The 21,124-nt window shown below is 41.9% G+C and overlaps 1 protein-coding gene across 1 annotated transcript in view; it reads right to left on the bottom strand.

Annotated features, from left to right (window-relative positions):
* Nucleotides 1-17,479, bottom strand: part of ptchd4 (patched domain containing 4) — a 26,135-nt gene extending 8,656 nt beyond the window's left edge. Inside the window, exons 1-2 of the mRNA XM_035421042.1 lie at nt 16,623-17,479; nt 12,746-13,253 (exon numbers count right to left, since the gene is read on the bottom strand). Of these exons, the coding sequence (XP_035276933.1) occupies nt 12,746-13,253; nt 16,623-17,222 (1,108 nt within the window). The 5' untranslated portion in view covers nt 17,223-17,479. The remainder of the gene's footprint in view (nt 1-12,745; nt 13,254-16,622) is intronic.
* Between the last annotated feature and the right edge of the window lie 3,645 nt (nt 17,480-21,124).

Here is a 21,124-nt window from a genome sequence, read left to right as displayed (position 1 = left end):
CTCGCGGACACCGTGCGAGAACTAGCGGGGCGGTTCGCGGCGACACGAGGCAAACCGCGCTCCTGCCGGAGTGCGTTTCGGAAATTCGTGGGACACTCGTTGCAATTTTTTTTTTTTTTTTCTTTTGGACATGTAACACATAGTTTTCCACAAGGAAAAACCACAGCATGTTTTAATTAATCTAGAGCTTCCTCCTTGCCCGTGTATACTTAACCACTTAAGTGTATTTAACCACTGCAGTGCAGAAGAGAGTGTAGGCATCCGCTTCGCAACTAAAACTAAAGCGAAATTATAATAAAAATATAACAATAATAAACTGTATAGCGCCTTTCTTACAATGAATTTGCAGCCGTAAATGCTTCACCCCATGGGTGAGATATAGTATTTCAAACACAGTCGAGTAAATAAGCGAATACTGTAAGTAAAGACTGTACGAATGTTCCCCGCTAAGTGAAACACCATCATACTTCTGGAGTCATCATAATTCTGGACATGCATACAACTTGCAGGCTGATTGGTAATAGACTCCCCATCCCCGCGAAGTAATCATGAGTGATGCTCACTCGTGTGACTGCCACGCCCTCAGAGGAAGCGAACAGGTTTTGCAGTAAATTGCTTTAATTACTCAGGGCTACGACGCACTCAAGATATTCAGACGCTTCAGTTTGTCTTCTTCACACAAGGTGATAATGGCCACCGCCACCGCTACTGCAAATACCGCTAACATTTCCACAAGTGTGATCATTGTAATGCCCCATTTGTTTTCATCAGATTTAATGGTTTTTTTGAATTGTCGCCACCTATAGATTAATGAAGTCATTTAAACAGAGCCTATGTCTGTGTTTTATTACACAGTACCCGATACGCAGGACCAAGGGAGCTTCAGTACTTTTCCGTTAATTTGAAAAGGTTAATAATATTGTGCAATGGCCAACATTTTCAAAGTGAATACAAGGTTTGGCGGTTTCTCATAATGCTCTTCACAAGGTTTCACATTTGGGTAAATTTTACTGAGCTTAAAAATAGGACCGCGAAAGGTTTATTGTTTTCACCCTGAGAGTTTGAGAGCAGTATGAGAGAGATTTATGTCCTTGGGTTTTGTCATAAACTTTGATCACAGTGTGCCAAGATGTTCAAATGATGTAGTGTTGATCTGAACACTTTATTTTTACCACTGCTGTACTGTTTTTACATACTCAGAAGTGGGATGGCTTTTATTTCTTCTATTCATTTCTATTGATACATAAAAGTGATTTCATAAAAGGAGAAAGAAAATGCAAATGCGAAATACAGTGCAGTGAAAAAGTATTCGCCCCTTCCTGATTTCCTCTATTATTGCATATTTGTCACACTGAATGGTTTCAGATCTTCAGACAAAATGTAATATTAGACATCCACGTAAACCCAAAACGTAAATTATAATTTAATTTACTTAATGAAAAAAGTTATCAAACACCCATATTTACTATGTAGGCAATATATACTGTTTTTTTTTTTTGTTATTTTGGTGATTTTGCATGTTGTTCATAATTTCGCCATTATAAAAGCATTGAAAAATAATATCTGAAGTTCAGATCATGTTCTGTCTGACACATGAAAACTATCATTTTCATGTTTGGTAAAGTGTATGCATTCTGGGAAGCCCACAGTTATTATTTCCAGGCACAGAGCAATCTGGCACCTGAGCGAATGAAACTAAATTTAGCCACGGCAAGAGGAGGTCTGTCACGTCAAGGCACGTTCCCTGCTGACTGTTCAATTAAAGATGGATTACTTCATCTTGGCCACATCGATTAACAACGACACAGTGAACCTACGTGGACAAACAGTGCCATAGCGGTGAATTGAATATCACGAGGCAGACCGACTGAAACAACACGTGGAACTTCAGAATGGGGAAAAGACACAAGGCCCTTAATCTAATAAGCCCATTATTGTTGTTAACTATGAATCAGGTCTTCCATAAATACTAGGCCAAATGAAAATTGCTTATCGGGCTATGAAATACAAGGGATACCGGACATTTTGTCCTTCTGAATGGCTTTCTCTTCACTCCACTGACTGCGCAAATGCAATTTTAAACTTGGCTGCAGTTAGCCACCCAGCAAGATATCTCCCCAGTCTAACATGACAATAGTAAATTAAACAACTGGCCATTTAATGGAATATACTGTAATATGTAATTCTTCCAGGCATTCACTGTAAGTAGCTCGTAATATGTCCAATTTCTTTCCGGGTATTTTTCTCTGTGCTTTGTCTCAGCAGTACACCTCATCAAATTCAGTATTTTGTCTCCAAAAACATTTCGTTAACATTGGAATTTAATGCCCCCCACAGTGAATCCCACGCTTCAGGATATTTTAGCAAAATAGCCAAGATTGTTCTTATTGGCCAAGATACTGATAACAGTAAGTTACCAAAGTATTGTGGAGAGTGGGACTCAATAAGGAGAAGGATGATACCCAAAATTGTTTTTATTACATTTATACAGTGAAGACCTTCCTTGGGTTTTAGATGCAGTGTAGTTAACTATGTGAACTGCTAGGGCCTGATATTCATAAGCTGCTGACAGTCAGTGAAATGGCATCTAGGCATTCAAGTGAAAACCCGGGCTACATTTGGTTGAAAAGTGAAAGCTTTCTAGCCGACTAGGACGTAGCCAGGCTATATTCGGGTATAAACCTGAGCTATATTGGGGTTAACCTAGTTTATGTGAAAACGTTTCACAGCCTAGATTTTCACCCGTCTAGATGTCTAGATTCTGGCCTTTGCTCACTTTGGTTATTACAAATCGTGGAGAAAGTGGATAAAAGTGTAAGACGTGCGTTGATGTACCTTTACTAGATTAACCTTTACCGCACAACATTGCCCTCCCCGTGCTCACTCTGGGTCTGTTAGTGCTACATGCTACTGTATCACTGTGCACAGTCACGTCTGTGTGGAGCGTGAGCTTGTTCATCTGTTCTGGGAGACCAGAGTTCCCCTGACAGTGGACCCTAATGAATGAGAATCAATGACCCGATGTGCTGGGGGGGTGTGGCCAGCGAACATTGGGACGCTCCCCTTGTCCACGGTACTCACAGGCATCTTGCAATTTATTGATCCGGGCGGTGGAGAAATATCGCCGGCTGAGACAGAGAGGGTAGAAAAGTATGGATTCTGTTCTGAAGGCCAGACGAAGAATGAGAGAACCTGATCATTGCTTTGTCTTTATGAATTAATTAACTTACTTGATTCTGAACGCACTCAGCAACTTGGTTTTCCCCCAACTCCTTAGAGTCCGAAAGTAGTATTGACGGCACTCTGTAAACCCGACTGAGCCAAAAAAAAAAAAAAAAAAAAACCTGTATTATTTCACCTTAAGAGTACTTCCTGTCTCCTAGTGACACTGTCCCAGCGTGTGGCAGAGGGACACACGGATGGGTTCATTTTTAGAACTGAGTCATGATTGATTACAGGAGTCATTGGTGTCCTCAGACGCACCCTCAAACAAACCTCGTAGCCACCCTTCAGAAATGGCTTCAGAAATTATGCAGCGTCACGTCCTCACAAAGACACGGATTGGAGAGCGTATAATATCAGCTAGATACTAGATAACCCACTGACTGGTAGTGCTGCTGTTGCCTCTACTTTTAAAAACATCAGCCTGTCAAGGGAATTTCACAACATGGGAGTTAGCCCACCAACTTTCAGAAGTGTATACATTTTTTTACCTCTAGCTTTTGTCCAATCATATTTCATCACAATATTTGAAAATATTTAGATAGACGAGTGTGAACATATCTGACAGTGGGACGATTTCTGAAGTTTTATCAAACATCAAAACATTCTGTCTCGGAAATGTAAAAATGAAACATATCATTTATTTATTTATTTACTGCTGCTGGGTAACACATTTGCTTAACAGTTGACATTTTTATTTTAAAAATGAATAAAATAACTGCACATTCCTATGCAACAGCACTTAAGAATTTCCATTAGTGTGGATGTGCTGCTGCTTACACTGACAATAGTAAGGCATTATTCTAAATTACTTTCTCGATATGTATTTATATTCACAAAATAAACAATACAACCATCCCCTTGGAAAATCCCTCGCTATCCTCATCCATTTTGAAGTCCATCAAACGCATGCTGTCTCACGGGACCCACCGGAGGAGTACTCAGAGCAGGGCACCATCTCACCCAGCGGGACAAAATCAATTCTCTCAAATTGCCATTTGAAGACAATGTAAAAATACAAAGGGCAGTAAATCAAAGTGGTCTACCAATCTCCAGAGCAGTTATGTCAATGCATGGCTCACAGAAATGAATCTTTTTTTTACCCTTTTAGAAGAATTGAGGGTGTTTAGAAACTCAGCAAGTACTGAGCAGCAGACATATTTGTTTTTTTTTTTGGCACTTTAAAGATAACAGAAGCACAGAAATAATTCAGCTTTCTTCCCATAAAGCCAAGCCAGAAATATCATCCATGTGTAGTTTCATCCAGCAATACAGACTGTGCATAATAATAGGAATAATAATAATAATAATAATAATAATAATAATAGCAGTAGTAAATTGTCATTGCTATTATTGTCATAGTCTGTACTGTAAAGCCCAAATCATGAATACTTAAATTTATGAATAGTACATAATAGCACATTTCACAGTGCTTAAAAAGCGAACTTTAAATGACATTTACACCATTAGCACTCTTATTTGTTCAGGGGCATCTGTTCTTGGCCGGCCCGGTGCCGAACCACTAATCATTCCACTACAAACTGCCTCACACTACAATAATGACGCCCTAATCTATTATATAGATTTGAATTATCTGCTAGTTTAGCGATTGGCTTGTGCTATCAGCCCGTCCAGATGCCATAAAGATTTGCGAGCAGACTTCCAGCTAACAATGGTAGGCTGCGGTGTTCAGTAAAGATACGATACCCCGTGCTTTGTATACCACTGGAGTAATACACTAGCCATTATCCTGCATAATGTGAGTACAAAGCAATATTATGACCATAATTTTGTTATAACCACTTCCATGCACTGTCACAAAACTATAATTATATTATGCAGATCTATAGTTATAAACGCTTATATAAATTGATTATCTGGCTACTTATATGAGCCACATTGCTCGCTTGGTATACATGATAATACCAAGCCTGTGTCATTTCATGCATCGGTTTAATATCATGTAAATCAGGAATGATGATATTGTGCCACATTAAACTTGTATGCTGCTTACACCCCATGGAGTGCGTTTAATGGCTTTTCCCATCTTCCCTAGGGACTGCCACTGAAAACTGGCCAGTCGGTTAACACTGGCACATTTACAGTAATGTTCACTAATGTGCTCTCTCCTCCTTGTAAAAATAAACCAGTAAATAAAATAAAATGCAGTCCACACTAAACAAAAACTTGACCTTTGTCCAGGAATTTCTCAATAAATTCCACAGCCTCCATCCAATTTAGCTACAATGTATTTTGCCCTTAATTTTTTGTAAGCACATTTAAGTTACTGTTACATTTGTTTTATAGTTACAGCAGAAGTTGTTAAATAGCCATCTAATTCAAAATATGCTAAGTATACCACAATTTTGCCAATACGAGAACAACAATGCAAGCAATGGGCCTCATTCCCAAAACTTTTTTAATTATTTTAATGAAATTACTTAAATTATTTTTACTTGTGTTCTTAAAAATGTTCCTACACAAAAAACAAAAAAAAACAAAAACAATATGAGACTCATGAAACATGTGCAGACCTTTGTTTTTGTGCATATCCCAGGTGTATGAGATGATGAACGCTGGCTGTTTTTATGTGCAATCCTGTTCATGTGATACGCATAAGGTAACAGCCACGATGAATGCCGAAGTGTTCTTGGAAATGTTCTTACACACAGTTTACGCGCAAATGTGATCGTACACGTGTTTCGGGAATGAGGCCCAATTGCCTGGGTAATCATGCTTCAGGTTTAAGGTTGAAATCATTCCTAAACTGTTCGCAGGATAATGCCAGTGAAGTCTCACGTTTGTCAGAATCTGAATCACCACAGACTTTGTCACAGCTCTTGCACTTTCTAAAGTGGTGTTTAGCAATCACACGCAACGCAGTTTCATGCCCTGAAAGTCTACGAAGCCACCACACGTCGCTGCATACAAAGGGAATCAAATCAGAACATTGTTATGCTACAATCAGGATGTCTATCCATAGACAGGAAAAAAACAGCTGTTTCGTTTTAAAGGACACTGTAAAAAAAATCTTGTTAAATCTAAAAGATTGCTTCCAGTAACTGCCATTGTTTTATTCCAAATCACATTTTTTTCCCCCCACCAACACACTACTCCGGTATAATTACCTGTCATGTAATTGCGAGGACACGATCGTAATCTATGTGTGCGTCACACACCAGACCGTTCCTCCGGGTTCAGGCGGGAGCAATGAGAGGCAGAGAGCGGGGGTTTCTCTCCAGTCTCTCAGGCAACGCTGCACCACAGAAGAAGAAACGCGACATACTCTAGGCTGTGTACAGACAGAGAACTGGGAAGGGATGCCCTCCTCGCCTACTGAGGGAATTACAAAGCCCTTCTCCCCAGACACACAGATGTGCGCACACACACAGCAACATTCAGTCCATTGGATGGCAGTCCCTCTAGACCACCTAGCAACTCAGTTTCCACCCACTTCCAAAATGAGAACTCCACCACTCGCGCACTCTAAAATACTGTATCGCGTATTTATGCAAAGAATGGCAATAAAGGCCAAAAATTATTAGCACATCCAAATTAATTCACATATTTTAAGATGGCAAAATAAATATGTGACCGTCCTACTCTGGAGTGTGAGAAATATGAACATTGGCTTCTTGTTTTCAGAACACAAAAAGATTCTGCAGTTATCAATCAAGCATTGAGTAACACAAAGCACCAGTATGGCCCTGTAACCCACCAGGACCAGTGTGGAGAACCTCTGGGGTGGTGGTACTTTGAAACAGCAAGGGGGCTGAACAATGGCAGCTGTGACTAAGCAACAGTGTCTGGATGTTTGGAGATGGCTGGCATTAGAGGCCTTTTAATGGTCTGAAAAGTTAAACCAGGAACAGAATGTGTGGTGGTTGGACCAGAACACTAAGCAGGGTGTGATTATGAAAGGAATAAAGGCATTTGGAAATTGTCCACATACAGATATTACATTTACACAAACATTATTTGGCAGTCCACCACATAGAGCTCTTACTGTATGCTCTTTTCTGTTAAAAAAATTAAATATGCCTGTGATGCATAAAAAATAAAACAACTTGTTCAACTGTTTTGCAGCCATGTGCCTCCACAGACTAAATTTATCCAACAATGAACAATTTCAGATAGGGAACGATCAACAATCGAACGTCCGTTTCATCAGCTAGTTATATCCCCTTCTCTCAGAGACCAATCAGTCAATCACATCAACGGGGACCTGCAATAACAATACGTACGCAAGGCACATTTCAGTTATATCAACAGTCGCAACCTCCCCGAGAGGGGCAGATGCCCGCAAGCACGCAAAGATATCAACCTTTGCTAGGCTACCGCTCGCAATCGATGAGCTGACGACAGCTTCGCTTTACAAACCCTTTTCTCTCTGGTAAGAGCGGCGCTGAATACAGTATCCAGTGCCGTCCGTTAATAAAACTGAAGCGCGCGCCGCTGGGCGGATCGCGCGATAAAGGCGGCGTTCTCTATCCTCGTTCGTGGGGTCGGATCCTGACTGCGGCGGCTGTCACTGGGTTAGCCCCACAGGGCGACGCAGAGGCTAATTGTCGGCAGCGGCGCTCAGGGATAGGGGGAAGTTTCCGTTGGCAGGGACTTGCGCCTCATCACGAAGTGTCTCCCTCTGACTCATTCTCCGTGCGAGCCTAACCTGTGAGCCACGGTGCGGAAGGAAGTGCCGCTTGACGTCACGTGCTTGCCTGCGCTCCCCGAGGCGATAGCGGAGGATCCAAGTACAGTATACGCGCTGATCTACGAATGGGAGTTCAAGATTGGAAAGAAAAACTGTGTGAAGGTGGAAAAGCACAGCTATGGGTATAAACAGCACTTCTGTTCAACAAGTTGTTTTGGATATCTGTAGAGGATTTTGGAACCAGTTTTCCGCGTCTTTCTCCAAGGGTAACAATGGTAGAGCACACCTTCACCCTACAGAGCCAATCATGTGACCAGTAACCGTCCCCGTTCTACCAACACTCAGGTGGCCTGCAATGTAAAATGCATGTAAAACACAAGTCTTGCCTCAGCCTGGCCAACTCTACAGGTTTAGTGTTCATTAAAAAAGGAGCCTAATTGTAAATGTGTGGTGGCACTGCTGTTGCATGCTCTCTAAAGTGAGACAAAAATATAGGTTAAAATCAGCACAATGTGCTCCAAAGCAATGACAAAAGGCATGCAGCCTTCATAGTGCTTCTTCTCCTATCGTGGCTAGCAGAACTTCAAACAATGGGAATTAATCTTTTGTTTGATGGATAGTTTCATGCAACCAAAAGGTGGACATTCCAGAGGTCAGAAAGTAGAAGTTCTGCCATGAGTTTCTTCCACCCATGAACTCAGCCAGCTGATTTCACTGATTAGTTTCACCGCCTGGCTGAAGAATGTTGTGCTAATGGGCAAATCCAGGTGATTGGAACAAAATGCTGGGGAGAATTTTTTACTTTTTGAATCTGAGTTTTCTACCTCTACATTCAAGCTTGATGCAGTGCAGGGCACAAGGAAAATAAGACTGCATTCAGTCAGTGTATTAAATTTAAGGTTATTTTCTGGGACGTGTGCTGCATCCCTTTCAGCCGCTCAAGAGCGGCATCACTGTGATAAAAAAAATTATGTATGCATGAATGTGTGAGTGTGAGTATCATTGTGTGTGTGTTACAGTGTAGTAGTAGCATTTTCAAGAAGGAAAATCCTTACGGGCGTACAATACATCTGTACAGCTTGCCTGTAAAAACATCAGTATATAACACCTTGCTTGCATCTTTCCTCATTGATCTTAATGCAGAAGGAGTTATGCAAACCACTGCTTGTCGCCGTGCCATCAAAGCGCAGTGAATCATTTGTATCGCCCAGAATGAGTCTGAGGCAAAAAAGGGAGGGCAGGTGGCGTACGGCAGATATGTTTAAAATCGAGACAAGCTGAGGTTCAATTCGCCACCGCGCATGAATCAGTGTTAGAGAAAGACATTACGGTGCCCTCGCTTTGTGTAGAATGAAGCTCTTCACTGCTTTATTGCAGGCTTTGCCTACCACATGTAATATTTATACAGCTGAGCAGCACAATCCTGAAACAGCAAAGCAAAAACCAAGAAATATTTTGTGTGTGTGTGTGTGTGTGTGTGTGTGTGTGTGTGTTATATTTAGATTTAAATCTTATTTGTATTACTTTTCTTGTTAAATAACACAAAAACGATTTCCAATGAGGTGAGGCAGTTTGACTCATTTCAAGATTTCCCAATGGGGCTAAATGATTTCAGTTGTGACACAAAAAGCAAATATTTTCTACTTGAGAGAAAAAAAAAAGATTTTATGTCTCATTTCAAGACTAAAACACTTGTTAGGACAGACTTTTTTTTGCAGTGTAGCTGTAACTGGAATGAAAGGCTTCTTGTTGACTCAACACCTGGCATAGCTCACACAGGCAAAGTTATACTGTAGTTAGTTTGGTTTGCTTCAGAGGAAAGCACTTGGAACATTTTAAGTTTTGTGTCCCAGTTTTTGTCTGGAATTGGCCAGCTGCCTGGGGCTGCATAACCACAGAATCCAATTTTTTTCCTGACTAAAAAAGTTAACAGATTGATGTTTGGAATTTAAAGATTATTTTTTTGCCAATTATAGAAGAACCCGCTATGCGATTGGGTGTTGCTTAGCAATTACTAAGCACAGAAAAAATCAGAAGCAACAGAATAAGCAGTAACAGCTTTTTGTCAGGGAATCCCATAATATGCTAAACATTGCTAGACGACAGAATTAAACCTGCAGAGTCTTGATTATATACTTCCACGTCAATTGAGAAGTCAGAACCTGAGTTCTATTGTATTAAAACCGGTTTTTAACAGGGGGTTTGGAGGCCCCTGGGGGTCCTTGAAGGTCATGTGGGGGGGGGGGGGGGGGGGGGGGGGGGTCCCTAAGCCAGCACATCCACTTATTTCCCCTGTTCGTGATCTTAATCTCTTCCCCTTTGGTCCTCCATGATCGTAATACACGCCCCCCCCCCCCCCCCCCCACAATCTTAAAAATATCAATGTTTTAAACGTATGATGGGGGCCCCCCTTTCGGCCTAGGTGCTGGTACCTGGATCAGAAAGGGTTAAAAACACACGCATTAAAGTATCGGCTTTGTACCCACTTAACACACAAATAAGGACGCGTTCCACCGCAAATCAATATAGCATCCCTCCAGCGGGGTTTCAAATATCTCAACAGACATTTGACTGAAAGTCTATCATGTAATGTCGGCTACTGAAATTTTAAAATAATGCCGGTCCAGTTTATAACATCTAGCATTGTTAAATATACATAACATTACAGGCAGTTTTGGAGAAAATACAAGTAAAATGTTCTATGATAAAATGTTCCACTTGGATTTTTAAAAAAAAGTTCGCAGGAACCGCAATAAAATGTCAGATGAAGAAAGAACAAGATTTATTTGCAATATTTTTAGACGATAGCGAGGGCATGTTCTTGGCCTTTATTAACCTAAGCAGATAATGGAAGTGTAAAAGCTACTGAAGGAAACATGTGGTGGCACTTTTATTAAATCAGGGCAAACAATCTATTCCACTATAATTCAACGTGAATATAAAAATTCCAATAACCACATGCTATTTTTTTCCCCCTTATAATGTAAAAGTGACAGCTGCTGTTTGCACATCATCAGTTTGATTAGGCTTCAGTGAAGCATCTTCAGTATGTTTGTGAATTCACTGGCACATTGATAAGATCGCATTTTTGTTTTGTTTTTTTCCCAACGTTGACTGCTAGTGCATTAAAAAGGAAGAATTTTCCAGATAAGGAAATGGAAAAATAATATCGCCTTGCTTTTCCTTAGACCAATGCGTTGTGGCATCTGCAGATTTCCAGCTGTCTTGTACTGTGTGCATCGAGTAACTTTACATTTGTGCTCATATTTTTATGATTATGCTTGGTGTGCCAGTGTGGTCACTACAAATTTCCCTTCATGCCAGTTATGAGTACTGGGACAATGTGAAAAAACAACAAAACAACCTACCGAAGCCATGTGAAAACATCCCTGCTCTGTACTCAGTTGGCATTGTCCTGTAGCAGCCATTGGGAAATATCGCTTCATAAGCATGATGTTAGTGTGTGTGCATGTGTGTGTGTGTGTGTGTGTGTGTGTGTGTGTGTGTGTGTGTGTGTGTGTGTGTGTGTGAATGTGCATGTGTGTGTGCAGGTGCATGATACAAAAAGCTGATACAAAACAAAACCGTTACAAAAAGTGACACAATTCTGAGGATCCCTGTGATGGTTCACTATGTAAAGTATGATCCTTTTTCATGGCAAAACCCAGACATCCTCTGCTTTTAACTCAGAGGACCCTGGTGTCTGCAGAGCAAAAGGCCCTCAATCTTCTCAACTGGATAATGCTTTTTAATTAATTTACAATATTTACATTTATTTTTCCTATTCATCCTTTAGTTGTAATGTACTTATGCAGCCGAAGCAGAAACACTCTATAGTGGTGTGACTTGTCATTAGCATTGCATTACCAATGCATTACTAACAAACATCATGGTTTCAAGTCAATGCCAAGCATTCTTGTCTAGTTTAACTTAGGATACTAATTAGCTAAGCTAAAATGTGTTTTTTTTTTTTTTCATTTAAAAGAGATGAGCATTTGTAACACATAAATTAGCTTCAAAATTGACTTTCGAATAAATCTCACAGATCGATAAAAATACTAAACCAAGAAAAAGTTCCAGCGAGGAACAATTACTTGCATATAGCATCGACAGCTAAATTGTTTTCCTTAATTTATCGGATATGGGATTTACGGTTAACTAACAGTAATGGGATAATTGCGCAGTCACTTTTAACTTCCTTTTTTTTTTAAAAACGGCTCGGTAATGAACTGGGGATTTCACAAAAGGAGCGGGAAGGCTCGCTGCAACATGAACAACAACAGCTGCAGAAAACTGATAGAAATAAACCTCTGGAAAGCTCCGACGGAGATTTGCACGAAGGTCACACAACATGGCGCAGATGCAGAGGACAATTAAAGCCCCTCTTTGAAGAGGCGGCACACAGCCCAGCAATTACTGCAAACTCCTGATGCACTTCATGGTGCGCAGCAAAACGTCTGCTGTTAATTCAACTCCAACAGAATGCATACAGTCCAATAGGGACCACATGTGCTCTGCAAGAGTTGGCGCAACACTGCGCATTTTATACAACACTTGACCAAAAGGGAAGGGGGGGGGGCGGGGGCATTGGTTAGCGCTTACCCATGGCAAGGAAGTAGGGTGGGGGGGTGGTCATTGCTTAGCACTTATCCATGGCGAGGAAGGGGGGGTGGGGGGGTCATTGCTTAGCGCTTACCCATGGCAAGGAAGTGGGGTGGGGGGGGTGGTCATTGCTTAGCACTTATCCATGGCGAGGAAGGGGGGGTGGGGGGGTCATTGCTTAGCACTTATCCATGGCGAGGAGGGGGGGGGGGGGTCATTGCTTAGCACTTACCCATGGCTAGGAAGGGGGAGGCATTGCTTAGCGCTTACCCATGGCGAAGAAGGGGATCCCGAGCAGCGTGGAGTTAAACTTTCCGTCGGAGATGAAAAAGATCCCTGCAGCCGTCACGTTGGCGATGCAGATGGTGAGCACGCCCAGCAGGCCCAGGAAGGGCTTCCCGCGCAGGCAGTCCCTCATGGAGCTGGAGACGGTGGCGGCCAGCAGGACGAGCACCAGGCTGACCAGCACCTCGCTGCGGGCCAGCACGCCCGTCCTGTGGAAGTCCCTCCACAGGCTGAGCGAGGTGAGCGACTGGACGTACAGGTCCCCGGCACCGCCGCCGCCGCCGCCAGCCGCGGACGCGGACGCCAGCTGCCGCGCCAGAGCGCAGAACTCGCTCTCCCACTGCTCGGCGATGGCATCCTGGGCGAGCGAGTCGTAGTTGTGGAGGTAGTACGTGATCTGGACGGCCCGCGCAGACTTCACCTGCTGGTCGCGGCTGTTGGGGGCCGGTATCACCCCTCCCAGCTGGTGGCCGATGAAGGAGACCCTTCCGTCCTAAACAACAGACGGCACCGTTTGTTTCTGTTAGCCGTACGCACGCCGCAACGCAGCCCAGAAGCAACACGACCACTAGTCTATCTGCTAATGCATTCCAGATGGGCCAGGTGTTTGTTGCCACAAATTACCCAGCCTTAATTGCTAAATTAACTCAATGCACCCATGCTGGGTCCCTCGTAGATCAGGCTAGGGGTACTCAGTCTCAGTCCAGGGGAACCCCTGTGTATGCTGGTTTTCATTCCACACACAATTGCAAGCCCAGAATTTTAACAAGCAGTTCATTTTTTCTTAATTAGTCACTTTTCTTGTTCTGTGGGATTATTTGCTCTCTTAAACCACATTATGTCAGAAATAGCTATGCATGCTATGAAAATAGAAGTCCCATGTTTACATTGTGCTTACTAATGCTATACATTGCAAACGATTATATGAAAAGGGGTAAATTTAAAAAAAATGAACTGATTAAATTAAAGACTGAGATGCATAAACAGGCTCCTAATTGGAGAAAGCGTGGACACTGGCTACTGGAATTAGCCATTTTGTAGATAATGAAGAATTCAAAGACGAAGCACAAGATAATGAGCTAAACTTGCATTGTGTAAAAAAAAAAAGTTTCAGGAAAAATTATGATGAAAGAAGTAACACATGTTCAACAACCTTAATTAAGAGAGCTTGACTATAACAAATTCAAGTACAGGCAGGGGGTCCCCAGGACTGAGACTGAGAACCAGTGGATTTGGTCATTGTAAAATGTTTCATATAAAGACATACAGGGAGCAGAATTGCCATGGGATTTCAGAAACAGATATGGCCTTCCTGGCCAACCTCTAGTCTAACTGCATCTACAGCTCAGAATTTTGTAATTGTTACTGTGAGGTCATTGACAATCAGGTTTTCAGAAGGTAGCAAGGTTAAACTTTTTAACGTTTATGCTTTTAGGGAGATGTCAAATGAAAGATTTAACATGTAAAATATTTTACATATTTCAACATTGTGCAAGAGGGTCCAGCAATATAGGTCAAAGACAACATACATGTAGGCCCACAGCATCATTACTGTACCAGTAACTCCTATTGCCACTAATGTTTATGCACATATACAGCATGTAAAAGGTCATCTTTTTTAAAAATGTGTTGATTTCCATTGAGCAAATTAATACAGGCACTCTGTTTTGTTGTGCCACCAACATCATATATTCAGTTGACCAGGTTTTAAAATTAACCCATTATTGTTGTTGTTTTTCTTTTTTCCCCTTTTGTAAACATCCATAATAGCTCAGTAGCACTTGTAGCAAGTCCCAACCATCCTGCTCTTAACAACACGGGTATCTCTAACGCACAAAAACCCGGAATAGAAATGTATTCCACAGAGATTTGGCTGACTGATTCAGGCACTTGCTTCAACTTGCCCTCCTTGCCCCCTAAATTAAAATGGCCTCTTTGATTGAGGGAAGCAGTGGTTACCAGGTCATGTAATGGAAAACTGAAGCTCATTGGCTGCTGTTCCGATGTGAACCTGATCAAAACACTGCCTACTAATAATAGCACAAACGCATCCTACGGCTGACTGTTGCTTTGAAATGTCTGATGTACTCAAACCACCTTGCTCTCGCAGAGAAAACAATGGTGCATTTTTGGCATCCTACCCAAGGAACTAATACTCGACACCGATAATGTTAATTAAAAAGCAATATAACAAATCGTCAGGCCATCCCAATCATCAGAAGTCTTACTGGGACTCTGTGGGCACAAATCACATTGGACATATCCCATTCAGGTTTGGCTTTGACTTTGAAATGCAGCAGTTTGCACACTCAAGCATGCTATAGAATAATGGCGCAGGTCGCTTTTCAGCAGCTGTGAACGCTGACACACTGTTTGTTGGGTTTCTGGAAGGGGCTTGCATTTAATAAATAAATAAATAAATAAAAATGCTTAAACTATGGTGCAAATGAATAACATTCAGTCGAACGGTGAGGGGGATGCCCCCTCCCCATCTCCCCCTAGAATACGAGTTCCAGGGAAGCCGCACCGCTTACTCCAAATCACATGATGCAGTGGTAAATCTGTCAAGAAAAAGCTGCAGGAAAAAAAAAAAAAAAAAACATCAATGAAGCATTTAACACTTAAAGCAACTACAGACGCAGGCCGCTTTCCTTCTTGGAGAATTCGGGTTCCCGAGCGCTGCAATAATTTCAGAGGCATTGTGCAAAGAGACGGGAACACACTGCCGAAAACAGACAGCGCAGGGATCGAGTGAAACAGGGGAGTACCAGAACCTCGGATGCTGCATTACAGCGTCACCACTTTCAGGTCGGAAGTGATCAAGTGGAAACACCGTATGAATGAACAGACCACAGTTAAATTACTCACAGGGATCACGGGGAAAGCGTGCAATAGCCTAATTTAGCAGAACTAGAATTGTTTTTTAAAAAGTGAGTTGAGGTGCATGATGATAAAATGTGCGTCGTACTCAGATCCGGCTTCTCCACATGGAAATAATTTTCTCAATGACCATGAAGCACAGAGTGAATAGGACTCCCACTGGGGGAGTGTGTAATATTCAAGACGTGAATGCATCATATGCTCGCATGCGATCTGAATATTAAAATAAGCATTACTTTCAGTCCGCCGGCCTGTAGGCTTGCGTGCATTAAAAAAAACAACCTTAACCATATAAATAAATGATAAATTCCATCCTAATTTTACGGAACTTCGATGATTGCTTCATACACGAAGACCACATTCCACACGCTATATCGAGCCGGCTATCATCTATTAACCGGGATTAAAATGAAAGTTAAAGTGTTTATTTATAACGTACATACATTGGAAAGTTGTGAATTGCACCTTGTATTTATGGGTAGCCACATCTTACACACACACACACATGCGCGCGCGCCCAAGCACACACACACAAACACACACACACACGAATGCCGAGTCCATGGCAGTCGCTATTATGTGTCTAGATATGTCTGAAAAGGACGAAGAAATCGCAGACTGCTTCAGTGTAGCAATATTTACGTGAACATTGCTCCTACACGCTACGTGCAGCGGAGACTACACACGAATCCGTTTGCATTGCATTTTCATTGTTTAAGTCAGAGGGGAATCTGATCGGCAGCAAACGACCAGACCGCTGCCACCGCACTCGTTATTAAAAAATTACGCTATAGCTAGCCAGCTTGTAAAGCTTTTGCAGTGCTCGAGATCATTCCGGCATTTGGTGTTTGGATAATAATGTAAGATACGGAAGGCATCCCCATCGATGTAGGGTACTCATACAACCCTTGCACATTTGATTGTTGCTCGTTAATGTTGTTTTTTTTTAAATGAATTGCTGTGAAACCCATTACCGTCTTACCTTTAACGTTGTATTTGGATAGCTCACTGGTACCTTTGAGAAAGTGCTGTTAGAGAGAACAGCTAAGCGGATATCTTCGAAAATTGTAATTATATCATCCAAAAGACATCTCTTATCCCGGTAGCTCATGACACAGAGATGTGCGAAAGTGTAATTGAACCCTTTATAATTAACCCGCAAATCCAGCACCTTCTTGTGGACCTGCAGGACCTGGTCGGCCAGTTCCAGTATGTTTCCCCCGGATTTTGCCAGCAGAATCAACCTGCCATATCTGCCGGGAGTGTGCAGATCTGAATACAGCTTGTTTTTTGACTGGTCGATGGGGAAAAGACTGTTCGCCAGACTCCGTTCAATTTTAGCGAGGCTGTGGGTCGGTGCAACCAGTATCTCGAGGTCCCTTTCGGGCTTGAATCTGCTCAGCACGGTAGATCCGAAAATGATGGTTAAGACAGCGGGAACGGTGAGGAAAAAAACCGGATGCCTGCTAACAAATAAACCCAGCCAGTAGAAAGAAGCTTTTAGCCCTCTGTGAATCACTTGCCGCAGCATCCTCCTCCGGATCCAGCTTGCAGATGCCCCGTTTCTTCCTATGAAGCACATGTGACATGTGGCTCCGTTGCCCCGCTTTGTCAATCCGTTTCTTTCTTTCTTTCTTTTTTTTTTTTTTTTGGAAAACACTACACCTGTGAAACACTGCAGCAATTTGCAACGAGAGTCAGATATTGATTGATTTTTTTGTTTTGTTTCATCTCAAGCCATCCCTCCCCCTTTTTTAACCGCTGATCTGGGACTGTTAATGTTGCCCGTGCTGCAACCGCAGCAGTCCTCGGCGGTCTGGTATAGCATGTGTGCCTAGTTCTAACTACACTATCGGCGGTAGCTGATTAATGTAGGATACTTGACTGTAACCATGTGCTGTGGTTGGTGAGGTTTGAGGGGGGCGGGGGCGAGGAGGAGGGGGGGGGGGGGGGCTTCGCAGAAATGCTGATGCAGGGTTATTTTAAGAACACGCGCCGCTTACAGCTTTCGTTATTGTGATAAAATAAGACGGACGTGGGAAAAAATAAATCACTCATCGTTTTATAGTCAAGTAGTTTCCCTGAAGGTCTCCAGATTTCTCGCCAATTAACGTTATAAAATGCGCGGAAAGCCTACATTTTAAACTGCTGAATTCCAGAACACTGACCTCCAGATAAGATTAAATCAGAATTAATTTTTAAGGATGGCACCGAAGTGGAACCTTAACTGTTCTGGCCCGTATTGCTCCAATCACAAGCAATATAGTCCATACAGTCAATATACTCAACTCCTTAATAGGATTACAAGTCTGCAGTTGCCAATCCTCTCTCTCTCTCTCTCTCTCTCTCTCTCTCTCTCTCTCTCCCTCCATGTGTGTGTTCAAGTTGGTATTTTATACAATACCATTCTATTATTGTTATGTTGATATGGTACGGTGCGTTAATAGTTTGGGTACTGAATCTATGCTATCGTGCCACCTTAGTCCTTGCTACTTCTGTCAACTTATGTCCATCTGTCCCTTATTACTAATTTTTTACCCACACTGTTTAATGTGTCTTGTCTCATGCTGTTAACCTTTTCTAAACCTTACAACTTTCTCTTCTGTAGATTCTTATGAGGTCAAGACACGTTTTTTACACAATGTTCTGCCCAGTGTTTGGATATGTTATTGATGGTACAGTTATCATAAAGTAAGCTGTTGCTTTCCACTGAACGGTTGTCGGAATCTGCATATAGAATGTTTTCCTGCTGTCTTTTTGTGCGGATCCCTGAACGCAGAGTGGGTCTAACTGCAGCGGTGAGTTCCCTGAAGCATATATTCAAACAAGGACAAATAATGAAAAGCCAAGAAGACACCATTTGTCATTGCAGTATCTCATTTCCAAGCCAAAACCACCAAGCCATAAAACCACTAGAATCACAGAATAAAACAATGCAAAAAAATTATTTTGAATGATAATTAAAGAGGTGCTGTCATTTATACAGTGGGTCATGCATGTATTGTGAGTCGCAGAGCATGTATTTAAAGGGCACATCTGTGAGGTCATGGTAAGTTAATGGAAAGTGGAGCCCATCGCCCTTTTTGTGTTTAATAAAGACTGCCGGGGATGCCAGCGATAGTTTTCTCAGATTGCATTTAGGAAAGGCGTGGAGCCAAAAAAAAAAAAAAACAACAACAAAAAAAACAGTCTCTAGTGACCCAGAGAGGCTGTGCCTCTCTTAATGAACTCCACCTTTATTGTGATTGCTGCTGGGAGGAGTGGTGGAGGAAGGAGCAGAGAGGGCTTTTTTTTGGGCTACTATCAGCTGTATCTGTTCTCTCTCCATAGCCAGGGAGGCCTACAGAACCTTGGACAGCAGCTGTATCTGTTCTCTCCCCATAGCCAGGAAGGCCTATAGGACCTTGGACAGCAGCTGTATCTGTTCCGTCCTCATAGCCAGGGAGGCCTACAGGACCTTGGAAAGCAGCTGTATCTGTTCTGTCCCACAAACAGGGAGGCCTACAGGACCTTGGACAGCTGCTGTGTCTGTGCCTTCCTCTAGCCAAATAGGTGTGCAGGACCTTGGACAGCAGCTGTATCTGTTCTGTCCCACAAACAGGGAGGCCTACAGGACCTTGGATAGTAGCAGCCTCACACACACACACACACACACACACACATACATACATGCTCAGCTAAGAACATGTTTTTGAGCACAGCCTCTGTGCATGTTGGCTCACCCAACTGCAAGCCCTTTGAGAAAGTTATTGATCTCATAATTTATTTATCTAGAACGGTATTTATTTTAAAAATGGAAAGTCATTTTAAACCCCACTGCAAGAGGTAATTTGTTTTTCATGTCTGTTGTCCCCAGTCTCATGGATATTTTATTTTTGTGCACTGTTTTGCTTTGTTGATAAATGGGTTTAAGATTATTGCTTCAGTTCAGTTGAGTGTATCTTATTCCAGTCGTCACTCCATCCAGTGATTCCACCCAACGCTGTGCCACAGTAATGCACCAAGGGACAAAAAAAAAAACAGATTTTGATCCTGGATCTTCGTCAGGTCTGGCAAAGATCCTGTAGGATCACAGTTTATTTTAGTTGGTCCTTTGGCATTTCACCAATAAAGGTGTGAAGCACTAAGAGCAAAGCAACTTTGATTACAAGATATTGCAGAATGGGAGAAATTGATTTTCTTTAGCAGTAGGCAGTTTTGAATCCTTATCCAATGCCAGTTGTCTCTCTCTCTCTCTCTCTCTCTCTCTCTCTCTCTCTCTCTCGCTCTCTCTCTCTCTCTCTCTCTCTCTCTGTGTGTGTGTGTTCCATTCCCATGCTGCTTGCTATTAGGCAATGCTATTATGTTATCAGATACTGGCATTGACTGCATTGACTGTTACACTGCTCATTTAAATTCTGAAGCAGCTGAATGTATGTGGGGTATACACATTACAGTGTTCAGTTTTGAATCAACTCTTAACATATTTCATATGGTCCCAATTGGACTCATGTACTCTGTTTGGGTTAAATGAACTCTGGACCTTTTACTGTGTACAATTTTCTGCTCTTGGTCTTAGTGAGGTTATATTCTCTTCCATTCTTCCCTTTTATCCATGTGTGCATCTAGTATGTAGATGTAGTATTTTTTTTTTTTTAAAAGGTCATTTTCTGCCTCGGAAATGATTTTGCAACATTTACATCGGCAGCAACCTGTCAGTCTACTCAAAAGGCCTTCAGATTGGTTATGGAACCGATGAAGCCAATTATTCAAATGTATGGATTGAGTTATTGTGCCTATCCATTCACTATGGTAATGGGTTTTTTAAAATCTAATATCCCACCACCAGAACTCATATTAAGATTATTCTGCAGTAAAACGGAGTGGACATATATTACATCATATTGATTCCTTTAAAATGCGCTTTTTTATGTCTATTAGATTACAGTGTTGTATAGACCCAGCATTTCACATTCCCATAGATCTACACATTCACATTTTGAAAGTATTCATAAAGTCACATTTGTAACTGTCAGATATAGCTCTGCTTCCGTTGGCTTATAGATCCTGCTGGTTTAGCTTCATATATTCATACCTGTGCCCCTTTATCATAACAGATACTGAGTTCTGTGCATGGGAGCAGATAGAGGACATCGTATTCCCATCCTGAATGAATTCGCTCATTGAGGATTTTTCTGAAACTTTGAATTACATTTTTTTTCATGCCGTCTAGACCTGTTTTAAGCTACTTTCACTGGATATCGTGTGCAGGACTGATAAATGAGCTATGTGATTGGCAGTGCGTTTCACCTTGAAGTGAGGGTAGATTCCGAATTATTCAAATCTCCGCAGGTTGGTATTTTTATCGGTAACAATAATTACTGAAGCAGAATGATTGATGTAAATGGTTGGGAAAAGATGAGGGCATCCAGTCCATTCTTTACAGCTAATTGGGAATTGGGAAAAGGGCATCATTTATAAATAAAATCATTTGTGAGAACGACA

The sequence above is a fragment of the Anguilla anguilla genome, chromosome 6 (genome assembly GCF_013347855.1).
Source record: "Anguilla anguilla isolate fAngAng1 chromosome 6, fAngAng1.pri, whole genome shotgun sequence".
Classification (NCBI taxonomy): Eukaryota; Metazoa; Chordata; class Actinopteri; order Anguilliformes; family Anguillidae; genus Anguilla; species Anguilla anguilla.
This window is presented reverse-complemented; position numbering and strand designations above follow the sequence as displayed.